This window comes from Adiantum capillus-veneris, chromosome 22 (assembly GCF_014529385.1).
Source record: "Adiantum capillus-veneris isolate H3 chromosome 22, ASM1452938v2, whole genome shotgun sequence".
Lineage (NCBI taxonomy): Eukaryota > Viridiplantae > Streptophyta > Polypodiopsida > Polypodiales > Pteridaceae > Adiantum > Adiantum capillus-veneris.
In genome coordinates, this window is record NC_140952.1 from 133,708,287 (window position 1) to 133,724,487 (window position 16,201).

General features: G+C 42.8%; 1 protein-coding gene across 1 annotated transcript in view; it reads right to left on the reverse strand.

Annotated features, from left to right (window-relative positions):
• Positions 1-2,107: 2,107 nt before the first annotated feature.
• LOC147430256 (glycerol-3-phosphate acyltransferase 9-like) overlaps positions 2,108-16,201 on the reverse strand; it is a 31,135-nt gene continuing 17,041 nt past the window's right edge. Inside the window, exons 2-13 of the mRNA XM_086494747.1 lie at positions 6,789-6,905; positions 6,576-6,633; positions 6,268-6,386; positions 5,478-5,577; positions 5,084-5,179; positions 4,910-5,006; positions 4,585-4,672; positions 4,410-4,506; positions 3,442-3,527; positions 3,115-3,234; positions 2,934-3,032; positions 2,108-2,636 (exon numbers count right to left, since the gene is read on the reverse strand). Of these exons, the coding sequence (XP_086350873.1) occupies positions 2,579-2,636; positions 2,934-3,032; positions 3,115-3,234; positions 3,442-3,527; positions 4,410-4,506; positions 4,585-4,672; positions 4,910-5,006; positions 5,084-5,179; positions 5,478-5,577; positions 6,268-6,386; positions 6,576-6,633; positions 6,789-6,905 (1,135 nt within the window). The 3' untranslated portion in view covers positions 2,108-2,578. The remainder of the gene's footprint in view (positions 2,637-2,933; positions 3,033-3,114; positions 3,235-3,441; positions 3,528-4,409; positions 4,507-4,584; positions 4,673-4,909; positions 5,007-5,083; positions 5,180-5,477; positions 5,578-6,267; positions 6,387-6,575; positions 6,634-6,788; positions 6,906-16,201) is intronic.

Genomic DNA, 16,201 nt, shown 5'->3' on the forward strand with positions numbered 1-16,201 from the left:
AAGGACAGGATAGAGTGGAACCACACGTTGTGGCTGAACCTGAGCCACCTATTTTGCGTAGATCTGGATGTATCACGTGACCTCTTGATAGGTTTGTTTCATCTCTGAACTATGTCGTGTTGACTGATTGCAATGAGCCTTCATGTTACAAGAAAGCAGTGCAAATGAAGGACTCCGGGAATTGGCAATTGGCCATGCAGTCAGAGATGACAGCTCTGCATAAAAACCAGACATGGAAGCTAGTTAAATTACCACAGGGCAAAAAGGCTCTACCTTGTAAATGGGTTTACAGGTATAAGATCACCACTCATGATAGTCAACCAAAGTACAAAGCAAGGCTTGTTGCCAAGGGCTTTAAGCAAGAACAAGGCATTGACTTTGATGAAGTCTTCTCTCCGGTGGTCAAGATGACTACATTGAGATGCTTTCTTGCATTGGTTGCCATATTAGATTTGGTGTTGCACCAAATGGATGTCAAGACAGCGTTCTTGCATGATGACTTAGATGTGGAAATTTACATGCAACAACCAAAAGGGTTTGTTGAGAAAGGCAAGGAAGATTTGGTATGCCAGTTGTTAAAGAGTCTTTATCGCTTAAAACAATCACCGAGGGCATGGTACCATAAGTTCCACAAGCTTATGCTTTCTCAAGGCTACAAACGTAGTGAGTTCGATCACTGTCTATATACAAAGAAGGCTAAGGATGGCAGTTGGCTGATCCTTATTTTGTATGTGGATGACATGTTGATTGCTGACAAGCACTTGAAAGAAATTTTAGCTTTGAAGTCAAAGATGGCAAAATCGTTTGACATGAAAGACATGGGTGAGGCAAGTCATATACTTGGTATGCGCATTGAGAGAGACAGATCAAAGAAGTTGATTTGGTTATCTCAAACAGTGTATATTGACAAGGTTTTGCAACGTTTCAATATGGAGAAGGGAAAGGCATTGAGTGTTCCATTGCCACCATATGTGAAACTTAGCAAACAAGATTGTCCTGTGTCTGAGGAAGAACAGGTTGAAATGGATAAGATTCCATATGCGTCTGCAGTGGGTAGTTTGATGTATGCAATGATTGCTACTCGCCCAGACATTGCATTCGCAATGGGAGTAATAAGTCGATACATGTCAAACCCAGACAAGAAACATTGGGAGGCAGTGAAAGAAATATTGAGATACCTGAAAGCTACACAGAGTATGCGCATATGCTATGGGAGTCAGGAGCTAAGTGTAAAGGGTTTTACAGACTCAGATTAAGCATGTGACTTAGACAACCGAAGGTCTACGTCAAGGTATGTCTTTACATTGGCTGGTGGAGCAGTATCATGGCGTTCTAGATTACAAGATTGTGTTACTCAGTCTACTACAGAGGCTGAATATGTTGCAGCATCAGAGGCATGCAAAGAATCAATTTGGCTTAATCGACTAGTAACAGATTTGGGAATCAAAGAAGAGATGCCCGTGTTATATTGTGATAGTCAAAGTGCTATACAATTGGCTCGCAATCCAGTTTATCACTCAAAGACAAAGCATGTGGATGTGAAGTATCATTTCATCAGGGAAATGCTCAAGGATAAGCAACTTCAGCTTGTCAAAGTTCACACCACAAAAAATCTTGTTGATCTACTTACCAAAGGACTTTCCTCTGAGAGCTTTGCGCATTTTCGCAAGCAGTTAGGTGTAGGGTAGTACATCACTTCTCTACATCTCTTGTATATTAGCTTGTATAGTAGCTTCTCTCACACTTAAAGTACCACATTGGACTTTAAGTGGGAGGTTGTTGGGGTATAAAGCCCAATGTGGTCGCCCAAGTAAGTGGACGGGCCGCCAGATATGTACACATATTCTTTTGTAAAAACCTAATAAGAACTCACTATGCTCTACACATTACAGTAGAGCGAGTTCACCATATCGTCGTGCTCTTCTTCTCGCACTCTCTCTCGCGTCGCACTTCCGCTCGTACTCCTTCACGTACTGCTCCAAAGTAGGACTTTGGATGATATCCCAGTAAATGATTAGTCCATGACTTGACTTTGGGTAATGTGCAGAGGGTACTGATAGTCAATGGCTTCTAAATCCAGGCCAATGCTAAGTGGCATTTACCTTACTTCATCAACAACTATTGGATTAAACCTCAGTACTAATAATTAGCATCATACACAACCTTTTGAATTTTTTCCTCCAAATATAACAAGTTTAACTGGGGATCACAATCTATAACAATGTTATCGGGTAGCCCACACAGCTCGTACATATTAAACTCTCCAGAACTCGTCATGCCAATTGTGGAGTTACCTTGTGGGAATGAACATACGCATCTTCTGTCAAACAATCATCAACTACCCTGATGAAGTCATGTCCACCAGTCGTAGTTGGGAGACCAGTAATGATATCCATAGAGATACTTTCATTTGGGATGTTCAATGGTTGTGGTAACCTGTCTACTTTAAGATGCTTGACCATACCTCCGTCGATTCAAGTTCTCTCTTGCCCTCTTTGCCTCCACCAAAGCCTTAAAAGTCTGCAAAAACACCTTCATCATCTGCATATGTCAAAACATTTAGACTGAGAATTTCCCTTCAAATGTCTTTCTTCTCCCCAAGATGTGGTAGAAGCGACTCTGCAAATTTTTGTTGCCTGCACGACATTCCATAATGATGTTACCATCTCCACACACACACACAGAAAAATAGAGCCTATTCCTTGCTATAGAGATATTGCCCGTAAATGAGAAAACAGATTCACACAAATCATCATAATAGCATGCCCAGGGGCCCATATCACAAATGAAGAGGAAGAGGAGAGGAAAAAACAAAGCAAAGATGCAAACATGCTAACAAGCACATAATTTGTCCTTAAAACAATATCGCGTAAATTTAATTATGTAAAAAATTTTCATGCCCATTCTCATATACCTACAGGCTATAAATCTACCTCTTTTCAGTAAGCTTTGGGCTTGGTCGATAATACTTTAAGTAGCCATCCCATGCAACCTTCTTGATTCCAGCACTTTTGGCAATCATATCACGAACCCTGTTACACAAACATGCAACAAATGAGGAAAGAGATGTAAAGGTTGCAGACAAGAAAATGCTCCGTAGATTTGATTCAATACCTCTCAGCAAACTCAATGGGTGTCTCAGTTGGCTGCAAAGTCTGTGGCTCCATGTACCAAACATCACATACCACAGCCCATGAGCACATCAGTTGCACCAAATGCATTGTAAAAGACTGCCTGTCGACCAAAATCCAAAATTCCATGCAAAAACTTCCCGCCTCAGTAATTATGTGAATAAAATAGCTTGCACTTGCAAACATAGTGACAAGATGCAAGAACATAACTGACAACAAGGTGTTTAGCATAAATATAGTGAACAGAGTTCTCAAAGTCAAGACAGCACGCATTTCAGAAATAGACACATTAACAAGGTAACACACTTACTTTTTGCTGTTCCAAAAGGCATCAACAAAGATCTTATTGTACTTGATAGCAATAGGGCAAACTGTACACCCTAGTTCAAAAGCACCCTGCACAAAGGACATGGCAAATATTAGTTATAAAACATTGCTTGGCCACAGACATTGGATAGAAAAATTGAAAGCATCTTCAGAGTCCAAAAACAAAACTTCACACTACCTTACAGCACCAGAAAAGACTTGAAAAATTTTCCAGTGACAATTGTAAAATTGAAGGAGGGTTTTCATTTTTGCACAAAAAAAGAGGCTGTACTTCTAATACTTGAAAACTGCTCAGGATGCCAAACATACTATGTCTTCAACACCTCCACAAAGTACGCTTGCCTGTGAAACAAGGTATCTAAATACAAACTTAACAGTGGAGTGAAAGAAGGCTAAAAGAAACAGCATTTGCAAAGGCGTCAATCAGATATTTATAAAGTAACAAACAATAAATTCGAAAAGGAAACTGAAGAAGTCACATAGTGATTACAGTCAGTAAAGATTTCTATATTTAGATTAATTATTAGATGTCTATAATGATAAACAAAAAAGAAGAATGAAAGCATAACCCAAAATTTTTAGCAAAAGGAATGTACAACCTTTGGCAGCATTTCACTAAACACCAAATAGCCAAGTAAGAGAACATTTGAATCTAATTTACCTTTGCTCCTACGACGTTCAAACTTCAATTCAGGAGTTACAGCCAAGAACTAGAACCCTACATCTATATAGTAAAGGTCGAATTCGGTTTTCGAACATTCACTACTGAATCTGTGCCATAAGTTATTGCTTGTGGAACACCAGCAGTTTGCCTAGAAAAAGCCTTTTAACAGTAAGGCACGAACCATGTATTGCAATTCTGACCCTCTAGTGGCCAAATATATACATATGTTGATACAACTAATACTCCTTGCACAAAATCAATAGTTAATATTGTGTATAGCTGCATACCTTCTTGAACATTACGGTGTAATCGTTATTGACACAAGTGCCTTCTGGAAAAATGAGTAAAGGATTTGTCTCCGGGTCTTCAATGTGCTGCTTAATCCTATAATAAAAGAAAATATTGTTGCCACAGTACAGCACTGGAGGATTCCTAAAGAAAAACTACAATCAATAGTCACACTTCTTTGTTACGACTTCACGATCTTTGACCTCTGTTCTGTTGAACCATATGCAGCCAAGGCTCTCTAGGATAGTCGTTTGCAATAAACCTGTGAAAAAACAAAGCTTAAGAGATTATCTTTATAATAATTGACAGCTACCAAAAAAGTAAAACGGTTGCTACATCATAGTAGAGTAAAAAGAAGGCAGCTTAAGAACAAAGCAAATTTTGGTAGGGCCTAGATATTTAGTAACATACCCCAGTTGGATTGTAAAAACTGTGCATGCACACAAAGTCATGATAATTATAAGCATGCACAAAAATTTCGAGGAACTCGAAGGCATACCAACCCATCCAGGATGCTTTTGCATGATAACCGCAAAAGCAGTCATCTGCTCAAGGATGATGAAGTCAATCATTGATGTATGGTTGGCCACAAAAACCTAAAATATTCAAACAACTAGTCATACAATGTATTGGAATACATGACATCTTTAACCTTAGAGCTAGGGTTGCATACCTGCTTTGGCCTTCTACTAGGTCGAGGTCCATGATACTTAACAACTCCAGTCCATGAGGCTACAAACACGCCACATATAAATTCTACCAAGCCCCTCTGCACCACACATCAAAGGGTTTAAATGCCTTGTGAAATGCCCTCGGCAATTAGAAACAAACATGTCCTCCATTCTACTTCAAAATCAATCCACAATCCCGATTTCTAGTTACAAATAAGCAATGATTGGTAATAGTGAGGCCTCTCTCCAGGCTTTCCAGATTAAACTCTCAAAAAAGTATCTCCTTACCACCTATGCAAGTTATCTTGCCCAGATCCCTTGAACAACCATCTTTCTGCACTACCATTCAAGCAAAATGGGGAGCAGATAACCTAGTACTAGTGAAGATTTACATACCTCCAGCATTTTCCGTAATTGATCATGACCCCTCAAGATCGAATGAACCGGGATGAACAATGCAAGAAACACAATCCAACCGGCTGCAAGCAGAATAACTCTGTCTTCCACAGAATGAGGCTTAATGAGAGTAGCTCAAGATAACTGAAACACTTCTCTACGAAATGCAGTGAGCTTGAAAACAAGTACAGCTTCATGCCATTAAACGTTTCACATCTCTGCTGCAGACTACAACAAACAAACGCCATTTAAAACACTGAAACATTGGCCACAGGGATCCAACAAAAAATTGCTATCCATCCATGAACTGAACAAACCTGTAATTTGCTTTCCACAGGCTTCTATTTTGACTATTAGAATGTAGCTAGACTAAACTATCAGCCAATAGTAAACAGCTTATAAAGGCTTCCAGGCTTATTAATCTAGTCAAAATTTTGTAAAATGGAGTGATGTATTTTGTAGAATGCAGGCATTAGACTTATCATATTCACATTTTTCCACCAGGCTGTGATTATACAGCATGAAGCATATAGAGCATCCCCTTAAAGTGGTCAAACTAGCACTAACTCTTGGCACTTAGCAACTGAGAAATAAAGTTAGAACAACTTAGGACAAAACCATGAAGCTTTGCTTCCTGCCACCAAATTATTTTACAAAGCAATGCCAATTATTGTGATATGTGTTTAAAAAACAGGCAGGACTCAAGTTTTGTCTAGGACAAAGGTCAGATCTGGCATTAGCATAGCGACCATACAGGATCAGGAACACTGAACTGCTGAAAATTTATTACCTGATAGGAAAGAGAACCAAATAACGTACAAGCACTCCAAGGCACCAGAGAGGTAACAGATAGAGATTCCAGTTCCAAGGCTCTGGTGGGTTCGACTTAAAACACCTTGTGAACGAATCCTGAACATCAGAGCAAAGATAGATATGAAGTTAGTTCAGATTGATAACCATTTACGCTGACATACAATTTCATCCTGGCAAAATGCGTAAACTTGCATTAGTGACCCCTGCGAACTCCTTATTAATGACACACTTGAAAAAGTCAGCCACCACATCAGCTAATTAACAGACTGCACTCTGTATACTCACATCGACTATGGCACTTGCTGCTTCATTCAAAAACGGTGAGATATCGAGTAGCTCATGCCTGACATCAATTAAGAGATGATCCATGAAGTCAAATATTAAAATGAGATGCAAAACCTCTAAAGCTTGAATTTTCCTCTCTGCCTGGTTATGGATAGAAGAGCTAGGTTGAGCTTTTAAATCTTAAGACATCTATGTCTATGAGATGCAGGATACAAAAGAACTCTCTTGTTTCCTGCAGTGGACACTTTCGTTGCTAGCTCTTCTGCACCTAGACGATACAGGTCAATCTCTGATGGGGAAGGTTCCAATAGAAATGCATCGTCTCTCCCACTGCACAACAACAGAAACAAGATAAGACAGAGCATTAAATAAGACAGACATGAAACAGAGTACGATAATAGAAAAAGTCATTCTTAGCAAAGGAACCCCAAACCCCTTCCTTTCATTCTCTGGTCGCTTTCCTTACAACAAACAGAAATCAGTATCCACTGTTCAAAAACGTATAATTCTATCACACAAAATACCTTAAAACTACAGCAAAAAGGCCCCTCAAAGGAAGACCACAACAAGAGAGAGCTCCTGTTGATCGAAGTCACTAAATCAATTGAGATCGCGAAGCATTGTCTTTCATGCTTCATTCCTGTATTGAATGTGCAATGTGCCCATCAAAGCCTAGAGAGATTTGAAGCTAGAGGACATTTTTGTTAAGAGTTACACCACTCTGCTACTTCATCTATGGTTAGGGCATACTTGTCTAAGGCTTTGTCACGTGACACACCCAACCCTATGTGTCCGTGGACAAGCTACAGCACGACAAGGGTTCAGTTCAGTCAAGTCAGTCTAGAATAGGAAGTGATCTGGCACTTTTGTGAGTCTGTTCGCAGACCGTGAATGTCCAAACATTTAGTGTAGATGCATATCCTCTGGTTGCACACAGCATGATCATAAGCATTCCCATCAGAATCCATCAGAAGCCTTCAAGGGAATTTTCCAATGCATTTAGCCTATTTTCCCTATTTTTGACATTTTTCACTTAATATTTTTAAGTGACTTTTGTTGGGAAGTAGGTAGGGCAAATTGAGTAAGTTTGTATATAAGCAAACCTAGGCTAGCACTAATTGGCAGAAGAGGCAGCACGAGCACCTTGCTCAACAGGCAACTTCTCAGCAAGACCCCCCCCCCCCCCGGGCGCCAGCGTTTTTCTCCATTGCAGATCAGCCCCAACGTTTTGCATTGCAGACCAACCCGGCGACAGCAAGACACAGCAGAAGCCTAGCATTTTTTCAGAAGCACAGAATTCAGCCCTAGCATTTTGGTTTGCACATCAGCCCCGGCGTTTTGCAGATTCACCGCGATGGAACATCAAGAAACCTCAGCGCTTTCAGTTTTCAGCCCTTAGACACCGCAGATGAAGTCCCGAACCTCGCAGATCTCACCTTCCCGCAGCAGTTCCTCGCCGCACGGTCAATTTCTGCAAGGTTTACAATTTCAGCCCAGAAAACGCAGATTTTAGCATCTGCGTTTTCAGCGTGTCGTTGTCGCATCGTCGCCATCTACATTGTCATCGACATAGAGTCAGAATTCAGCAAATAAAGATTTGCTGATTTCAGCCCTTAGCATTTTCAGATTTCAGCACGTCTCGTCGTCGTCCTCATCATCGTCCACATCGTCGGCAAGTCCAAGCATTGTAGAGATTTGTGCAATCATAAGTAGACCGCTCTCGCCATAGAGAGTGGGGCCTTTGGAGGAGGGTTTTACAACATCTCTGGTGTCGTAATTCTCTTCTCTCTCTAGCTCTCAGTCTCATACACTTGCACGCAGAGTGTCCATTCACTTTGTTGGTGATCATAGCATTCTCTCATTAAGAACGGAAGGCTCTCCCTTCCATAAGAACAAAGGAAACCTTGAGCACAGTTCGGAGCACTCATCTTCAGCAAAGCGCAAACATTCATTCCGCTGCACCTAGCAGGCTTAGGCCTTAAAGAAACTTGACATTTGTACAGATTACAATTTACAATACTATAATGTAAAGAGTCAAGACTCAAAGACTAAAGAGAATGAGCATTACATAAACCAAAATGATCATTGATAAGTAAAGAGTCAAGACTCAAGATGATACAAAAAAGTGGGGGAACCAAGGGCTACAAAGTACTCAAAAAGTGGCACACCATAATAGAGAGACTATAAGGTAAAGTCTAAAGTAACATGCAAGAGAGCTTCTAGTCACTAGTCACTAGTGCTCTCATCATCTTCCTCGTCTTCCTCTTCCGAGCCTTGCTCATCAACATCATCCTCTTCCTCAAAAGAGTCGAAGGATGACGGCTCATAATCTCCATCACTAATGAGATTGCCTTCATCATCATACTCTGGCTCTCTAGACTCTCTATCCTCAATAGTGATGGCCGCCACACAAGAGCCGCTCCCGGAGCCTCGCCGTACATAGGTCCTAGGAGCCTCCGTGGGTGGTGTTGATGCTCTGCCTCTACCACCACCACGGGGAGTGGAAGCCCTTGCACCTCTACCTCTTGTAGCCGATGTAGCTCCATGGATGACGACCTTCTTGCGTGATCGTGTGCGAGAAACCCAGCGATCAATCTCCTCAAGCTCCAAGTAGAACTCACGAAATATCATTTGCTCCTCAGGGTCTTGCTCTTTGTTGACACTCTTTAGAGTATCAATCGTGAGTGAGCTCATCCACGTTGACCTATTTGACATTTACAACATTGGACAATGAAAACATAATTAGTATGTTCAAACTAATTAAAGACTAGAGTAGACTATGTAGTAAAAACACTAGGGCTGAAAATGATCTTGCGGGGAAATCTGCTATCTGTTGTAGGAATTTGCTAACGCTAGAGATGACCTAATGTGTCTTGTGATCGTTGAGGCTGACCTGCCATGCAAAAATGCCAGGGCTGGTCTGTTGATGCAAAAACGCTAGGCCTTGCTGGGGGGATCCTGCTGAGAAGGTGTCTATTGAACCGAAGCTCCTGCTGCCTCTTCTGCCAGAAAGTGCTAGCGCTAGGTTTTCTTATAAAATTTGCCCTACCTAGTTCCCAACAAAAGTCACTTAAAAATAATAAGTGAAAAATGTCAAAAATAGGGAAAATATGTCTATGCACTGTAAGAATGGTACTAATGGGTTCTGACTGAAATCTGATGATCATGCTGTGTGCAACCAGAGGATATGCATCTAATCTAAGTGTCTGGACAAGCACGGTTTGCGAACTGACTTGATTGAATTGAACCCTGGTCATGTTGTAGCTTGTACACAGACACATAGGGTTGGATGTGTCACATGACATCCCCTCCTTTTCAAAGTGAGGTACTGGTACACGATTGTATGGCATCAAGGGAGATCGCCAACAACATCTGGAATCCTCGAAAGGACTCTTCACCAGCCCACTTTGATGCGTGGGGCATGCGATACTTGAACTTTATAAAGGTCTGTAACGCTTGCTTCTTTGGGCCGCGCCGAAAGCGACACAAAGTCTTATGTGGCTCCTTCGATGCTACAACTTCGTCAATAGTCATAAAATACCTTCTTCAAGAATCTCAGAGGATGAAAATTCCTAAAACCACTTCCAACACAAAAACATGAAGATACCCATTCCAAGTAAAGTGATTGGAAAAATACTATTCCTTCGAACCATAGTAACAAGGAATGGCCATTTTCAAGTCCCTATTCCCCGTTCCCATCCCAATTTTCCGTTCCGTGTTTCAAACGTGAGTATCTGAAACAGGGAATGGCATTTCCTGCATGTTCCCGTTCCCCATTCCCTGTTCCGGGTAACTATGCTTCGAACAAATTGTGCATGTGATGCAAATGAACAAAGTGACGTAGTGCCAAACCGTTCATCAAACACACGCAAACAATGAGATCGAATCTTGTCTTTCTGATCTAAATCAATCAACTTTGGCAGAACACAATGGAAATGCCGATGCTTGATGCTCAATCCTTCTTGTGCTTTTTCTACGACTTTGTCGTGCCAAGAGATATGGAATGTAAATTCCTTGAATGCAAACATTTTGTCACAAAGTGATACCGTGGCTGCCCACTAGACACACACGTTGGAAAATGCTGACGCTGCTGGCTGTACAGCGGAATCCAAAAATGCTGACGTGGCAAGCTTGTGCGGCAGGCCCGAAATTTGCGGTGCGTTTTGCGGCCAGCCGTACGGAAGTCCAGCTTTTTGCGTGGGCTTTTTCTACGCAATTGGAAAGAGAGAAAGAGCTCTCTTGCTTTATTTTCATTAAAGCATAAAGAGAGAGAGAAAGAACCTTTTGCTTTATTTTCAAAGCTTTTAAATTTTCAGCTTTTGGGGCTCTTCTTTTAGCATCCCTTGTAAATTCTTTAAATTGGTCTTTGGGCGCCCACTCTGTAGAGCATCTGGACGAAGAGCCTGAGAGTGAGACTCGAAGACTCACTTGTACTTTGAGTTGCAGATTAATATAAAAAGAAATACAGAAAGGGGCGCTAGACTTTGGGGCCAATATCTCTAGGCACGGAACTCTGCCGGGCCAATGTCGAATAAATTGTGAACTGTGAACTGTTTTTGAAGCGGTTATTTGGTGCTGTAGCGGTAGATTCTTGACTTGGAGTGTCCAAGTCTGTTACAGTGGTATGAGAGCATGGTCGATTTCTCTTCTACGGAAATCCGATCCCAATTTTTTTTCCGCGGCACCTATGGCTTCAGGCAAAGATGAGTCAATTCCTCTGCATCCGGGGATGCGGGAAGGGATCACAACGAAGATTCCGGCAAGGAGTATGGTCCGCCTCGGCCTACTCAGGCGGAGCGTCGAGAGATAGAGCGTCGTCAATTGATCGGCGATGCAACAAAGATGATGCTCAATTTTGCGAAGGACCGAAAATTTCCAAAATATATGAGCGAGACTTCTTTTCAGGTGGTGCATGAGCAGTGGAAGAAAACCACACCACCACCTCCAAAACCCGCTCTCAAGAAACCTTTTGCTCACAAGAAATATACAGAGAAGGAATTAGAAGAGGTGGTTGATGCACGAATTGCTCAGCTTTTTGACGCGCAGAACAACACTAAAAAGCACGGCAAAAAGCAGAAGAAAGGCACCGACTTCTCGGGTTATTTGGGTCGTCAATCAACACTTGAAAAGGCAAAGAAACAAAAGAAGCGCGTTCGATTTGAAGGAGTACCCAATTCTTCTTCTTCTTCTTCTTCTTCTTCTAATAGTTCTTCTAGCTCATCTGACTCGAGCGAAGAAGAATAAAAAGGCAAAAAGCGAAGCAAGAAGCAACGCTTCGGAAAGGGCAAGAAAAAGGCAAAGAAGTCTAAATCTCGCCCCGTGAGTGACAGTTCTACATAGGACTCGTATACAGACAATTCCGACTCTGACGACAGCAACTTTTATGCAAAGAAGAAGAATTTTTACAAAGCCAACCAGTATGACTCATAGTTACCTGGAACGAGAACGGGAACGGGAACGGGAGGATCCAGAACGGGACGGGAACGGGGAGGGGGGGGGGGGGGGGGGGGGGGGGGGGGGGGGGGGGCGAAACGGGAACGGGACCGGAACGGTCCATCTAAAGTAAAGCTTGAATTACCTCCATTCAGCTTAGTCCCAGATAAACTCCTAAACAACCCCAACACTGCCCTCAAATCTGCCCCCTAATCTACCCTCAAACTGCACCAAATATGTTCCCCGAACAGTTCCAAATCTACCACCCAAAAGCAAACTTTTTTTCCCCCAAATGCCTAATTTTACCCGTTCCGCCCCGCGGTTCGCCGTTCCGCCTCGTTCCCCCCATTCCGGGACACCATTCCGGTTACACCCCTTTCCGGAACGGTGTTCCGTTCCCATCTCCATTTCGAGAACGGGACTCGTCCGGAACGCCGTTTCGGAACGTTTCGGATATGTTCCCCCCGTTCCCTGTTACACTGATATGACTTTCTCGAAGACAAAAGCAAGAAAGTCCGAGAGTTTAAGGAAGGTGGACATTCAATTAAATTTGACACTTTTTCTGGTTAGAGAGATGCTTCGAAGGCTGTCTTTTGCACAGCAGTTTGACATCGCTTTCGCGGGAGGACGCTATTCAGAGCACTCTAAGATTCGGAAAGCTGCCTCTTACTTCAAGGGGAATGCTCTAACTTGGTGATCCACGCTTCTATTAAGCAAGACTGCGCCAGTTAAATGGCTGAAATTCAAGAGGCTTTTTATTTCTTCTTGGCTGACTCGAGAGTATGAACGTAATATACGAACTGCTTGAATTTATCTTCGGATGACCAAGAAGGATGCAGTGGACGCTTATTGTGAGAGATTCTGGAGCTCTTTTCTACCCACCTCTTTATTTAAGAAGATCTCGTTCAAGGAACAGATTGAGCGGTTTACCTTGGGTCTACCTAAAGAGATCCAAGATCACTGCTTGGAACAGAAGTCAGCTTCCATTCAGGAGTTGATGAGTCATGCGAAACGGAGTTTTGCCATCCACTCTAGCAGTCTCACTTACCCCACCGATGAGATTATGACACAAAGAGCTGAACAGACTTCGACAAATGAAAGTAGAAAGAGAAAGAGAAACTCAGAAAAGAAAGATGCACGACCCAAGCTTACTCCTCGGGAGCGGGCTCGCTTCATCAGGGAGGGGAAGTGCTTTGGATGCAGGGAAACTGGACATCTCTCCGCGAAGTGCCCTAAAAAGGCATAGAAAGAACAAAACGACAAGGACAACGAAAGGCCTGAGAGTTCGAGAGCAACTGAGGAACGTGGAAGAAAAGGCAAGATGAAAACAAGATTGGTTCCAAACTGTGTGGGTACTGATCCCAGCACGGTGGACGAGAGTACAGAACTTTGCCGAGCTTAGGACAAAGTGAAAGACCAAGAGCCCTGATCTTCTTTGATGGAGGAGCCAAGGCCAACTTCATTTCACCGGAATTGGCGGCGCGGCTCAAGATCACTCCCGATCGGATGGGACCACTTGCGAAGGCAATTCTACGGCACCCGGCAGGGACGTAGCCATTACACCTGTCATTGGCAAACTTCCATTGCATTGTCAGGGTATTTGGGGCATGAGGACTTTTACATAATGCCTTTGGAAGGTTGTGATGTTCTCTTGGGAATTCCCTGGTACCACAAGAACAACGTCGTGGTCGACTATCACGCGAGGAAAGCGACATTGACAACACAAAGGACAGAACCATTGTACTCGATATAAAACTTAAGGGCGAGTCTGTCCCTATTGTATCGGCTTCGGCCATTTCTAAATTAATGAAATCCAGTCTCTTTGTTTACTTGATCTTTTTGAAAGAGTTGAGAGATGAGGATAGGACAAATATGTCTGAACTTGATAAAGAACGCCAAGATTTTATCCACTCTCATGCCGATTGCTTCTCAGAGGGCCTGCCAGGCGAGTTACCACACGCTCGTCCTGAAGATCATACCATTGATCTGATACCTGGAAGCACACCACCGAAGCGGCCACCTTACCATGTGAGCCGAGCCCAAAACGAAGAGATTATGAACCAAGTAAAAGACCTTTTGGAAAAGGGGCTTGTCCAACCTAGTACTTCACCGTATTGCTCTCCAGTGTTGTTGGTATTGAAGAAAGACGGATCTTGGAGAATGTGCATTGATTATAGAGCTCTCAACAAAATCACCATCAAGAACAGATTTCCAATTCCTAGGATTGATGATATACTTGACAAATTACAGGGATCCTCGTGTTTTAGCAGGATTGATTTGAAGAGTGGATATCATCAGATCCGAATCGCAGCGGGAGACGTCTACAAGTCTGCCTTTCGAACAACTTTTGGGTTATTTGAGTTTTTGGTGATGCCTTTTGGCTTAACCAATGCTCCTGCGACATTTAACCGGATGATGGACAGGATTTTTTGAGAGTACAAACTAAGTTGGCACTTTCTTTGACGATATTATTGTTTTCTCCAAGGATGAGGCAGAACATAAAGATCATCTCCTTCAAGTCTTTCAGGCATTACGAGATCACAAGTTAGTGATTGATGCAAAGAAAAGTGAATTTTTCCTACCAAAGATACACTTTTTGGGACACAGTGTGTCAGCAGCAGGAGTGCAAATGGACCCGGTCAAGATAGAGACTATCCGTAATTGGCCCGATTTGAAGAATGTCCATGAAGTTAGAAGTTTTTTGGGACTGTGTTCGTACTACAGGCGGTTCGTTCGAAAGTTTGCAGAGGTTGCTTCTCCTTTGCATATCTTGACACAGAAAGAAGTCACTTTCTCGTGGAGACCCACAGAGGTGACTGCCTTTCAGACTTTGAAAGAGAAATTGACTACGGGACCAGTTTTGACTTTGCCGGACTTGCAGAAGTCATTTGAAGTAGATTGTGATGCTTGTGATCGTAGTCTGGGTGCGGTCTTAATGCAAGAAGGCCATGCCATTGCTTACAAGAGCCGATTGTTCTCAAGGCCGGAATTGACAGCACAGATTTATGAGAAAGAGCTTTTGGCGGTTATCCATGCTCTTACTCAGTGGCGGCACTACCTACTCGGAGCAGATTTTACTGTCTTTACAGACCATCAGAGTTTACGCTACTTCTTGTCACAGAAGCAGCTATCGGAAAAGCAGATGCGGTGGGCGAACATCTTGTCACAATTTCACTTCCAGATTGTCCATGTTCAAGGACAGAAGAATTTGGTGGCTGATGCTTTGTCTCAGAAGCCGTTGTTTCTGGCTATTTCCGCGATACATCATAGGAGCTTCGAGGATATGGTCGACCAGTATGCCACAGATCCGGATTTTGCAGACGTTTTCACACGGATACGGGATGGGGAGACAATAGCAAGATATTCCATTCGGGATGGCTACTTGATGAGGAAAACCATGTTGTGTGTTACACAGCCGTTGAGGGAAAAGGTTATGACTGAATGCCACTGTCCACCTTTTACGGGTCACCGTGGCATTGCTACCACCATGAAAGGGGTAGAGAGATACTTCTTTTGGCCGAGACTCAGGAAGGATGTGGACGAGTTTGTGCGCAGGTGCTTGGTATGCCAGAAGGTCAAGTTTGACAGGCATAAAGCACAGGGATTGTTACAGCCTTTGCCCATACCCACCCGCCCCTGGGAAAGTATTGCAATGGATTTCATTTTTGATCTCCCGAGAACACAGAGTGGTCACGATGGTATCTGGACTGTTATTGACACATTCAGCAAGCAGGCTCATTTCATTTCAGTAAAGAAAACAGTCAAGCCGTATCATTTAGCGACTCTTTGTGGCCCAAATTTTCAGATTACATGGCATGCCTGAGACGATTGTCTCCTACAGGGACCCCAGATTTACAAGTTTGTTTTGGACGGCAATTTGGGAGAACATTGGCAGGCAGTTGTAGTTCTCGTCATCTTTCCACCCACAGACTGACGAGCAATCTGAGATTGCCAATTCAGTGGTTTTAGATTTATTGAAGTCTTACATCTCAAATCAGAAGACTCAATGGGAAAAGTATCTACCTTTGGTGGAATTTGTCTACAATAACACGATACACTCTTCGACGGGGAAGGCGCCATTTGAGATTTTTGAAGGTGCTGCGAAGGTTCCATCCTTCCTAAGCATGAAAGATAAGATTTTTGAAGCGGATGAATACACGCGCGACTTAGATACGGCTTTTGCCAAAGTCCGC